We start from the raw sequence: 13,421 nt of genomic DNA, 5'->3' as shown, positions 1-13,421 counted from the left end.
TCATTTCGGTATGGGAGTGTAAATTATCTGACAGTGCACCCATGTCCATGAATGGCTTGATAAGATTTTCTCTTTCACATTGGTGTATTGCTTAGGCCAAAAAAAAAAAATGTTGGTTTCCACTTTCACCTCAAAATTTTTAAGGGTTGGTAGGTTATAGGTTGAATAATTTTCTAATGATTTAGTGTTCTATTATGCATAAAATAATAAAATAAAGTGAATATATAGTAATCAAATAAAATTTATATGATGAAGCAATACATTTCTTCACTTTACTGTAAACAAAACCTGTTTCTGTGTTTTGGAATCTCTCTAGTATTAGTGCATGAAAAATAATTTGATAAATAAGTCAATATTGTAGTGATGACATTTGCAAAATCCTACAGATGGGAAAAAAATGTGTTAGGGTCGGCAGAAATTTTTAGGGTAGGAAGGGAAAGTGGAAACCAACATAATTTTTTTTTTGGCCTTATAGGAGTTATGAGATTGAACACTGTTCATTATCTTCACCTTTCATGCATATAATGTCCATGGTACGTGTATTTAATAAACTAACTGAACTTTAACATAAAAGTTGACCAGTTATGCTTGACCATTTAGATGAAAAAATGACCACCAGAGAACAGCACACCATAAACTAAATCTAAAGATTTTAGTTGTTTCCAGTCCTTACCCTCTTACCAAGAGAACAACTCCTATTGTTTCACCATAAACATCTCAGACTTTAAATGGTTTTATTTTTCTACACCTACTGAGGGTTGCTCATTCAAAACTGCATAACACAACAGAGCGTTTGTCAACATCAAGTAAACGGGGTATTCAGTAGTTCAAAAATTGTTCTACACAACAAAAATAAACTTGTTTATTTAATTTAAAGAATAACAAATCATTGTAAATTATCCGATAGTACTCCCATGTCCACGAATGTCTTGATAAAATTTTCTCTTTCACGTTTGTGTAGGTAGTTATAAGGCCTGCTGTACTTTACTACAGATGACAGCTTTTGTAGGGATCCTTCCTTCAGATTTCTATAATACTCTTCTCCAACACTCAGGAAAGCAATCGTCACCTGAAATATATTTCAATATCTCAAAAGATACCATACATGTAAATATGTTCAATTGACAAACTACCAGAAATGTGTGTATTGAAATGTCGAGACTCTCTCTCTTTCTCTCTCTCTTTCTCTCTCTCTTCATTTTCAAAAGAAATTGTTATTTCTTATCAGTGGAGCTACAATTTCATTAATTTTCCTGTTGACTTCAGTAAGAGGTGTTTAAATTGTGTTCAGTGATTCTGTAAATCATCAAAATTAATGTTTCCTTTGTGTTAAACCCCCAACCTTTCACACACAAGACTACCATTTTGACAATCTGATTAAAGGGGCATGGACATAATTTGAACTTAAAAAAATTCAAATCTTATTTTTTCCACATTTTAAAGGGGCATTTGCTGCAATTTTGTCACCAAAAACCGAATTCAATAAAATATGCTCTATAACATATATTTCAGTAATAACACCAGTATCTAATTATTTCAAACACTTTTTAACCTCAAAATAGACATATGAATATAGGTCATTTTGGTAATTAAATAATCATTGTCTAGCAATACAATAAATCTTCGATATATATTTCTTTACAGTAAAACTGGTTACCTAACGTAGTTTTATTCGGTTTCTCTTGTTTTTTGTACAGAATAAATGTTTTTATTAGTCATTCAATATATATTCCTTTGCCATCGAGAGATTTTGAAAAAATATGGTTGCCACCAATTTCACAGTTAATGCCCCTTTAATGTTTATAATGCTTAACTATGCCATTTCTATTGGTCAGCAACATGTTTACGTCTTTCATTGAGTTACGATAGATATACAGCACTCTCATTTCTTTGTTATGTGAACAACTATTGTGCCTTGTTTTTGTTTACATATAGATTAGTTAAGAGAAAATATGTTTAAAACAAAAACGGGAAGTGCCAAACACTAAATTAATAAAGTGCACCGCCAGGGCATATGATACACCCGTCACATATTGTTAACAGTATAGATTGTACCCATTAAAACATTTTTTAATATCACCTTAATTAAATGTCACAGTGACCTTAAAGTAGGATGTGACACACCTTCTACCTAAGATGCATTAGTTGACCAATTTTGGTGATTCTAGGTCTAATAGTTTTCAAGTTATGAGCCGGACAAGTTTTTGCCATATATGGACATATCTTCTTAATGAAAAGTCACAGTGACCTGGTTTTAATGTGCGACACACCTTCTACCCAAGATGTATCTACAGAGAAAGTTTGATGATTTTAGGCCTTGTAGTATTTAAGTTAAGGGTTGGACACGAAAAAGCTAACAGACGGACGGACATGAACGCCATACCATAATACGTCCCGTCTTAAGACGGGCGTATAAAAACTGTTTAATTGTGTTCATAATTCACTTGTAAATGGAAAAATCTGCTGAAAATGAAACTTTTACTTTTACATTTAACCTATGTAAACAAAAAAAAGTTCAATGACCCAACCCTATTTTTGCCTTTTCATGATTATCTCTCCTCTAAAGGGAGAATGGTACTTCATTTAAACAAACCTGAATCCCCTTCACCATTCACCCAAGAATGTTGTGTACCAAGTTTGATTGAAATTAGCCAAGTGGTTCTGAAGAAGAATATTTTCCTATATACATTGTATCAGCATGTAAAACTTTGATACCCTATTTTGGCCCCAACTAACCACGGGGGTCATGATTCTAACAAAATTGAATCTGCACTATGTCAGGAAGCTTACCTGACTCAGTAGATCTTAAGGAAATTTTAGTTTACCTCACCCTATTCTTACATTTTTGTGATTATCTCCCCTTTGAAGGGGAGATGGCCCTTCATCATTTAAACAAACTTGAATCCCCTTCATCCAAGAAGGGGGCCTCCATGGCCAAGTGGTTAGAGCATCGCGCTAAAAATCACACGGCCTCTCACCTCTTGAATCCCCTTCATCCTTCATGTACAAAGTTTAACTAAAATTGATGCAGTGGTTCTGGAGAGTTTACATCGACAACAACAATGCCCATCTAGATTTGACAATGAGTGACCGTCTATTTTTGACAATGAGTCACCATCTAGATTAGATAATGAGTGAGAGTGACCATCTTTTGATAAGAGTGACCGCCTAGATTTAAGGTATCTGTTGATCACCTCCATCTCCCTTCACAACTAGACAGCTATTCCTAAAATGCCCTCCAAGCTTTAAATAAGTCTTGTATTGTAACAGTGGAAGGGGGGGGGGGGTAGAGGGAGGCATGGTTTTACAAATTGGAATCTGTATTATATGTCAGAATGTAAATGTAAACTTTTCTGGCCCAGTGGTTCTTGAGAAGATCTTTAAAGATTTTCACTATATATTTGTATGTAAAACTTTGATCCCCTATTGTGGTCACATCCTACCCCAGAGGGGTGTGATGTTTATAAACTTGAATCTGCACTATTTTAGGAAGCTTTTATGTAAATATATTTACTTCTCTGTACCAACAGTTCTTGAGAAGATTTTTAAAAATTTTCCCTATATAATTCTATGTAAAACTTTGATCCTCTATTGTGCCCCCCCCCCCAACACTGGGGGCAATGATTTTTACAAAGTATAATCTGTACTACGTCAGGAAGTTTTCATGTACATAATATGTAAATATAAACTTTTTCTTAAATATTTTCCCTATACATACATGTATGTATGTAAAACTTTGATCCCCTTTAGCGACCCCACCCCACACCTAGGGGCAATGGTTTACCAAACTTGAATCTGCATTATGTCAGGAGGCTTTCATGTATATATAAATTTTTCCGGTCCAGTGGTTCTTGAGAAGATTTGTAATGATTTCCCTATATATTTGTGTGTAAAACGTTGATCCCCTATTGTGGCCCCACCGTGCCAGCAACCCGGGGGCCATGGTTTTAAGAAACTTGAATCTGCACTATGTCAGGAAGGTTTCATGTAAATATAAACTTTTCTGGTACAGTAGTTGTTGACAAGATTTTTCCTAATATATTTACATGTAAACCTATACTGTGGCCCCATCCTATCCCTGGGGACCATGGTTTTAACAAACTATTTCAGGAAGCTTTCATATGAATGTCAGCTTCTCTGGCCCAGTGGTTCTTGAGTAAAAGATTTTTTGATTATCTCCCCTTTGACAGCGGCAAGGCCCTTCATTTGAACAAACTTAAAATTCCTTCACCCAAAGATGTTTTCTGCCAGGTTTGGTTGAAATTGACACTGGTTCTGGAGAAGAAGATGAAAATGTGAAAAGTTTACGGACAGAAAAGTTACAAGGACGCTGACAACAATGACGACAAACAAATTTCGATCAAAAAAGCTCACTTGAGTCTTTGGTTCAGGTGAGCTAAAAAGTGCTTGAGCCTTGTATGGTAACACAAAATAAAATAATTAAAAGTGCTCGAGTCTTGTATGGTAACGCAAAATAAAATAATTAAAAGTGCTTGAGTCTTGTATGGTAACACAAAATAAAATAATTAAAAGTGCTTGAGTCTAGTATGGTAACACAAAATAAAATAATTAAAAGTGTTTGAGTCTTGTATGGTAACACAAAATAAAACAAGCATTCTGACAGTATTGCATGGCAATACATAGTCCCTTACCGCTTGCAAAAATTACTGTACCACAACAATATTCAAAGATCATTATGTAGGTTATGGTAAAAGGAAAAATTGGGGAACCAGGACATAGATGGGGTAATCGTAATCTGTAATCGTAATCTGCTGTAATCGATTACAGTTTTTCATGTAATCGAATGTAATTTGTAATCGTGTACTTTTTAGATTACATGTAATTGTAATTGTAATCGATTACATTAATTTTACCCTGTAATCATGATTATTTTTAGATTACTTTTTTGATTACTTTCATTAATTTTAAACAGGCCATGTAACCCTCCCCCATATTTGTTTTTGGAACAGCCTATAGATTTCACCTTTGTTTTATCAAGTTTTAATGTTTGATTAAATTTCCTGATGAGGTAATCCAACCTTCATAACCACAAAACAAAAACAACAACAAAAATGTCTATCGGAAGATGAAGGTTTTATACACCTTTTATTTACATTAATGAAAAAGAAATAGAAACCTCATGGTTGTCTTTCTTGGAATTCAGTTTAGATACACTTGATCTCTATGGGTGAATTTCTACTAATTGACAGATACTAAACAAACAACTTGTGCATTGAAAACTGGGTGCTATTATCTAAGTTCCCTAGAGTACCTGGAATATTTATAATATGTGGGTTTTAATTATGAGACAAATAACAGCTAGGTCTTGGTTTAGATTTTCAAAATTCTTAATTGAATCAGAGTCAGTCCACAAGACCCCAGCTCATCTATGTAACGTGTTGTTTCAGATATTGTATTAGATATTGTATCATTTTTGTTTGGTTATTCATTTGACGTAGGAAAAATATTCATTTAATGAATTTCCAAAACTATGTCTAATAAAGGCACACTGTCACTCACTTTGTTAAAATTTTGAAAAGATGCAAAAATTAGTCCAAATGGATTGTACAAGTAGTTTCCCGTACAAGTAGTTTCACCACCACCAGCTAATATAGCAAAGACAGACGAGTCAGAGGACTTCTTTGGTTTCATGACAACAACTGGTGAGCCTTCCTTCAGTAAATCAACTGATAGCAGCACTGAGGTCAACAGATATCTATCCCAACCCTGTCTTGCCATGGAAAGCGACCCACTTCAATTTTGGAAGAGCCAACAGCAAAACTCCCCAATCCTCTCTGCTATGGCCTGCAAGTTCCTTACCATTCCGGCATCTTCTGTGCCTGTTGAACGCCTCTTCAGCATTGGTGGAAAGATCTTTAGACCAGAGCGTTGCCGCCTTGCTGATCAAACTTTTGAACGACTTATGAACATTAAGTGCAACTTGAAAGTTTCTCCTCAGTAAGACATTATGACAAAATGAACTCTTTATCATTTATGTTCAGAATTGTCAATTGATAGTGCATTAAGATAAAGTTCTGATAATTTTTTTTTTACAGTTATGTTTTCAGTTGTAGGACCCTTGCGGTAGTAAAGATAAAGCTTTGCTCAGCAAAAGTATCTAAAAGTAATCTGTAATTGTAATTGATTACTTTTCAAAGTAATTGTAATTATAATCAATTACATTTCAAAATAGATGTAATTGTAATTTTATTTGTAATCATAAATTTCAATGTAATCTGTAATTATAATCGATTACTTTGAATGTAATTGACCCCATGCCTGAACCAGGATAGGAATGGTTGGAAATCAACTACTATTCGAGTAGAAACTAGACCAAGAAAAAAGACAAATTTATAATTAGGTTTAGGTCTTTATTCAAGTCAATAAACTGACATGTAGATGATCAATCATGAATAATTTAGCTATATGGTTGTATTACTATGCTAGAAGTTTTAATGAGTGTAGTATTCTTAATTCTTATCTACAAAGATAAGAAACTTGGATGTAAAATATTCATGATATTTTTCTACGTCCAAGGGCCATAACTTAATGGAAAATAAAAGAACCAATATGAAATTCAAACTCGATATGTAACTTATTATGGCAAAGCAATGTACCAAATATCAAATGAATATCTGCAAGCACAACCAAATATCGTCTGGAAAACTGATAATTCATGCTATTTTTCTAAGTCCAAGGGCCATAACTAAGTGAAAAATCAATGGACCGAGATGAAATTCGAACTTGATCTGTAAATTGTTATGGCAAAGTGACATACCAAATATCAAACAAGAGGCCCATGGGCCTAGAATCGCTCTTCTGATACATTGTAGAATAGACAAAAATTCTCACTAACCAAGATTCATCAATTAACAAAGTTTGATGATGTTAAGTCAAATAGTACCTGGAAATTTAAATGTAACAGTCCAAAAGTAGGGCATGATGACCTACTTTTGGTCGACACACTGAAGACTCAAGATGCATCAACTGACAAGTCAAATAGTATTCAAATATAGCCGTCAAATTCCAAAAGAAGGCCACAGTGACCTACTTTTTGGTCGACACACTCCCAAGACTCAAGATGCATCAACTGACAAAGTTTGATAATTGAAGTCGAATAGTATCTGAAATATTCAGACATAAACCTCAAATTCCAAAAGTAGGTCATAGTGACCTACTTTTTGGTCGACACACTAAGAAGACTCAAGACCCATCAACTGACAAAGCTTGATGATTCTAAGTCAAATAGTATCTGAAATGATCAAATATAGCCGTCAAAATCCAAAATAGGTCACGATGACCTACTTTTTAGTCGACACACTCTGAAGACTCAAGATGCATCAACTGACAAAGTTTGATGATCCTAGCTTTCATAGTGTCCAAAATATGCATCTAAAATTGAAATTTGAATGTCTGTAAAATTCAAAAAGTAGGTCACTGTGACCTACTTTTTTTATAAATATGTTTCGAGGCCTCCAGACGCATCAACTTACAAGGTTTGATAATTCTAAACCTCTCGGTATCTGAAATAACAACCTAAAATGTATTAATAAATGATTAGCCATAAAATTCAGAAAGTAGGTCATGGTGACATACTTTTCACATGACACACTTCAAAGTCCCATGATCCATCAACTGACAACTTTTGATGATTTCAAAGATATGCATCAAAATCCATTTAATAATAATTACCTGCGAAATTCAAAAAGTAGGCCACCATGACCTACTTTTGAGACAACATGATATTAGGTCCTAAGATGCATCAACTGACAAAATTTGATGATCCTAGTCCTTATACTACGCAAAATATCGAAGTTTTAACAAAACAAAATTCAAAGTCAACTTTGAAGTGACCTTGAGATCACACCCTTTGCCCCAGGATGATGCCTTGAACAAATTTTTATCTACAACCTATCCTCATCCTTATGCATAAGTTTGGTGATAATTTGCCCAGTGGTTCTTGAGAAAATTTTTTAGCAACCACTACTTTTGTTTGCGTTTTCCTAATTATCTCCCCTTGTTAAAGGGTCATAAGCCCTTGGGCCAAGGATACCCTGTGACAAATTTGACAAAAATTGGCCAAGGGGTTCTTGAGATATAGCCCTTTTCCCAAAAAGTTGATGCACACCGCACGCCAGACATAAGGCCATATGATTAGCTCTTTGAGCCTTCGGCTCAGAAAAGCTAATAAATATCTGCTAGAACAGAGAACAAGAGCCCCACAGGCCTTATCGGTCACCTAAATACTAGTGAAAAACTATCACTACTTTCATGGGCTATGAAATCTAGAAAAAAATTCCTGTTCTAAATATCTAAGCTAAATTCTAATGTTCAGCAAAAGTATAAAACAAGATGTGTTCTTAAAACTTCACTGCCCTTAAAAGTGCATACACTGATGAAAGGCTTTAAATAATAGGTGTATTAACATTAAAACATCAAAAGATATGACTAGATTGGATTCATCTTAAAGTCATAACCCTGGGTTGTGAAATTCACCATTTGTTGTACATCCTTTTCTGCTAATACTAAGTATGCATTTAGATTTTATACAGTATCAGCAAACTTATACATAAATACTATATACTAAGTTTGGTCCAACCCTGGGGTCAAAATCTTTACTCTGGGGAAAGTCAAATTTACAATTTTGGTGAAAGACTACCTGTTATATCCATTTAGTTTCAATTTAGTATCAAAAGCCTTAAAGAAAATGTTATTTAAGTGTTTTACACATAAACACTATAAAACAAGTTAGGCCCTGCCCTGGGGTCATAACCCTACCCCAGGGATCATAAAATTTACAAGTAGGATAGAGGCCTTCCTGCCCTACAGCACTATGCATTTGGTTTTTCTTACATGTGTGTGGTTCTTGAGAAAAAGAGTTTTGAATATTGGTCTTTTTGGGGCAGTTTTTGCCCCGCCCCTAAGGCCCCAGGGATGCAGGAATCCTGAAATTTACAATTTATGTTCCTCTTGTTCCAAAGATGTTCATACCAAATTTGAAAAGAATTGGAATGATAGTTATCAAGAAGAAGTTAAAAATGTCTATTGTTCACACACTTAATAACTGAACATTTTGGCCCCACCCTGATACCAAAACCCCAACCCCTGGAATAATCAAATTTACAGTTTTGGTAATGTACCTCTTCTTTATTAATATCTATTTACTTTCAATTTAGTATCAATAGCATTAAAGAGGATATAATTTGAATGTTTTACACATAAACACTATATAACAAGATTTGCCCTGCCCTGGGGTCAGAATCCCTACCCCGGGGATCATGAAATTTACAATTTTGGTAGAGGCCTTCGTGCTCTATATCATTATGCATTTAGTTTTTCTTACATGTGTGTGGTTCTTGAGGAGACGATTTTAAAAAAAAATTGTCAATTTTGGGCAGTTTTTGCCCCACCCCTAGGGCCCAGGGGTGCTGGAGTCCTGAAATTTACAATTTATGTCTCCCTTGTCCTAATGATGCTTCATACCAAATTTGAAAAGAATTGGACTGGTAGTTATTAAGAAGTTAAAAATGTTCAATTGTTAACGCACAACTACGGACAAAAACCAAGGTCAGAAAACTGGACTGATGGATGGAGCGCAAACCTAAAGTCCCCTCGACTTCGTCAGTAGGGAACTAATAATTAAAAGTGCTTGAGCCTTGTATGGTAACACAAAATAATAATTAAAAGTGCTTGAGCTTTGTATGGTAACACAAAATAAAACAAGAGATGTTTGTAAAACACATATGCCCCCATGGTGCAAAATTGAAAAGGGCTATACACACACATCATTTAATTGAGAGTAGTATCATCAATTCAAAATATTGATCAGACAATATCTTCCTATGTCAAGAGTGGATTGATCATATGACCTAAAAATCAATAGGGGTCATCAACGCCTGAGAATGTACCAGTGTAACAAGTTTAATGTCTGTCAAGAAAAGGGTTCTAAAAATATTGAATGGACAGTATATTCCTAAGTCCAGTTTGACCCTTGACCTTTGACCATCTGACCTCAAAATCAATAGGAGTCATCTTCTCCTGAAGATGTACTAGTGTACCAAGTTTGATGTCTGTCAAGCAAAGGGTTCTCAAGATATTGAGCAAACAATATATTCCTATGTCCAGTTTGACCCTTACCACGCGACCTCAAAATCAATAGGTGTCATCTTCTCCCGATGATGTACCAGTGTACCAAGTTTAATGTCTGTCAAGCAAAGGGTTCTCAAGATATTGAGCAGACAGTATATTCCTATGTCCAGTTTGAGCCTTGACCATGCGACCTCAAAATCAATAGGTGTCATCTTCTCCTGATGATGTACCAGTATACCAAGTTTAATGTCTCTCAAGCAAAGGGTTCTCAAGATATTGAGCAGACAGAATATTCCAGTGTCCTGTTTGACCCTTGCCCTTTGACCATGTGATCTGAAAATCAATAGGGGTCGTCTTTTCCTTAAGATGTACCAGTGTACCAAGTTTGATGTCAGTCAAGCAAAGGGTTCTCAAGATATTGAGCGGACAGTATATTCCTATGTCCAGTTCGACCCTTGACCTTTGACTATATGACCTCAAAATCAATAGGTGTCATCTTCTCCTGATGATGTACCAGTGTACCAAGTTTGATGTCTGTCAAGCAAAGGGTTCTCAAGACATTGAACAGACATTATATTCTTATGTCGAGTTTGACCCTTGACGTTTGATCATGTGACCTCAAAATCAATAGGGGTCATCTTCTTCTAAAAATATACCAGTGTACCAAGTTTGATGTCTGTCAAGGAAAGGATTCTCGAGACATTGAGTGGTCAATATATTCTTATGTCCAGTTTGACCCTTGACCTTTGACCAGATGACTTAAAATCAATAGGGGTCATCTACTCCTTAAGATGTACCAGTGTACCAAGTTTGATGTCTGTCAAGCAAAGGGTTCTCAAGATATTGAACAGACATTATATTCTTATGCCTAGTTTGACCCTTGACCTTTGACTATGTGACCTCAAATTCAATAGCGGTCATCTTCTCCTGAAGATGTACCAATGTACCAAGTTTGATGTCTGTCAAGCAAAGGATTCTCGAGACATTGAGTGGTCAATATATTCCTATGTCCAGGTTGATGCTTGACCATTGACCAGGTAACCTTAAAATAAATAGGGGTCATCTACTCCTTAAGATGTACCTGTGTACCAAGTTTGATGTCTGTCAAGAAAAGGGTTCTCACGATATTGAGCACACAGTACATTCTTATGTCCAGAGTAGGTTGACCCTTGACGTTTAACCTTTTGACCTGAAAAACAATAGGGGTCCTCTTCTTATCATAACAAACCACATATGAAATATCATTATCATCAAGTGAATGGTTCTCAAGATATCGAGCGGACAACATGTGGTCTACTGACCGACCGACCGACCAACAGACAGGTGCAAACCAATATGCCCCTCTTCTTTGAAGGGGGGCATAATAATTAAAAGTGCTTGCATGAGCCATGTATTGTATACAAAATAAAATCACACCTCTGTTCCCTGGACAATGATTCCATAGATGTCATTGATACCAAAAACAGATCTGGGAAGTATCGATAACATCTCGCCAACATGTTGTCCTGTCACGCTCGAGTGGAGATGATTTAGATCAGGAGTTATCTTCTCAGCGTTTCTCGCTGTTCCTTCAGATACGCTGTCTTCTGCTTCTGTGTTTCTTTCTCACCTACATCAAGGTCAAATCTATTCAATAATCTGATTTTGATATCATTTTAACCAATGCATGACGTTTAACATGGGAGTTTGCTATCATAATAAACTGGCATAACCTGATTGGTTTATCTTATCTCTGTCCCCGTCTTAATATCCCCTGCATAATGCAGTGTAAGGACTAACATATTGCAAGCCAAATCTATTAGAAAATATATTTCGATCATAGCAAAGGCAAGACGAACAAGAGATGTTTGTAAAACACATATGCCCCCATGGTGCAAAATTGAAAAGGGTTATACACGCAAATCATTTAATTGATAGTAGTATCATCAATTCAAAATATTGATCAGACAATATCTTCCTATGTCAAGAGCGAATTGACCATGTGACCTAAAAATCAATAGGAGTCATCTCTCCTTATGCTGTATCAGTGTACCAAGTATGGTGTCAATCAAGCAAATAATTTTTAAAATATAGGAGACAATATATTATTATGTCCAGTTCAACAATTGACTTTTGACCTCAAAATCAATATGGATCATCTTCTCCTGAAGATGTACCAGTGTACTAAGTTTGATGTCTGTCAAGCAAAAGGGTTATCAAGATATTGAGTGGGCAGTATATTATTATGTCCAGTTTGACACTTGACCTTTGACCATCTGACCTCAAAATCAAGAGGAATCATCTTCTCCTGAATATACACCATTGTACTAAGTTTGATGTCTGTAAAGCATAGGGTTCTCAAGATATTGAGCAGACAGTATATTTCAATGTCCAGGTTGACCCTTGACTTTTAAACATGTGACCTCAAAATCAATAGGGATCATCTTCTGAAGATGTACCAGTGTACCAAGTTTGATGTCTGTGAAGCAAAGGGTTCTCAAGAAATTGAATGGACAGTATATTCCAATGTCCATTTAACCCTTGACCTTTGACCATGTGACCTCAAAATCAATAGGGGTCATCTTCTCCTGAAGATGTACCAGTGTACCAAGATTGATGTCTGTCAAGCAAAGGGTTCTCTAGATATTGAATGGTCAGTATATTCCTATGCCTAGTTTGACCCTCGACCTTTGACCATATGAACTCAAAATCAATAGGGGTTATCTACTCCTTAGGATGTACCAGTGTGACAAGTCTGATGTCTTTGAAGCAAAGGGTTCTCAAGATATTGAGCGGACAGTATATTCCTATGTCCAGACTAGATTGACCCTTGACCTTTGACCTGAAAAACAATAGTGGTCCTTTTCTACTCATAACCAACCCACATATGAAATATCATTATCATCAAGTTAATGGTTCTCAAGATATTGAGCAGACAACATGTGGTCTACTGACCGACCGACTGACCAACTGACCGATCGACCAACAGGTGCATCTTCTTTGAAAGGGGGGGGGGGGGCATATATATGTGCAGCTACATTATTTGATTTGATGTCATGATACAAGTGATGAAGTGATGGATTGCTCTGTGCAATAGAAAATGCAAATCTGTTTTTGGCACATAAAACTAACAGCTGCTCACCCACCCACCCCCCCCCCCCCCGTTCATAATTTGGTATGCATGATCAGTCTTCATGAAAACTCAGTGGTCCATAGACAAAGGCAAACCTGGCCTGGATTTCTGTGTTACAGAAATGGATTCTGTACAATGCAATACTGTTCTAATTCACTCTCTAAAAGATACACGGAACATCGTGAGGATCATTAAAAAAAGTTTCAGAATAACACCAGCT

The 13,421-nt window shown here is 35.8% G+C and overlaps 1 protein-coding gene across 6 annotated transcripts in view; it reads right to left on the bottom strand.

The window, feature by feature from the left end:
* Positions 1-848: 848 nt before the first annotated feature.
* Positions 849-13,421, bottom strand: part of LOC130046534 (uncharacterized) — a 28,998-nt gene continuing 16,425 nt past the window's right edge. For 4 of the 6 annotated variants that reach the window (XR_008801446.1, XR_008801447.1, XR_007369245.2 and 1 more), the window contains 2 exons: positions 11,506-11,698; positions 849-1,069 (listed from right to left, as the gene is read on the bottom strand). Coding sequence is in view for 2 of the 6 variants with exons in the window: in XM_056159443.1 (XP_056015418.1) it covers positions 887-1,069 (183 nt within the window). In the remaining 4 variants the exon portion in view is untranslated. The remainder of the gene's footprint in view (positions 1,070-11,505; positions 11,699-13,421) is intronic. The other 2 variants (XM_056159443.1, XM_056159442.1) reach the window with 1 other exon arrangement.

Source organism: Ostrea edulis, chromosome 3, assembly GCF_947568905.1.
Source record: "Ostrea edulis chromosome 3, xbOstEdul1.1, whole genome shotgun sequence".
NCBI lineage: Eukaryota > Metazoa > Mollusca > Bivalvia > Ostreida > Ostreidae > Ostrea > Ostrea edulis.
This window is presented reverse-complemented; position numbering and strand designations above follow the sequence as displayed.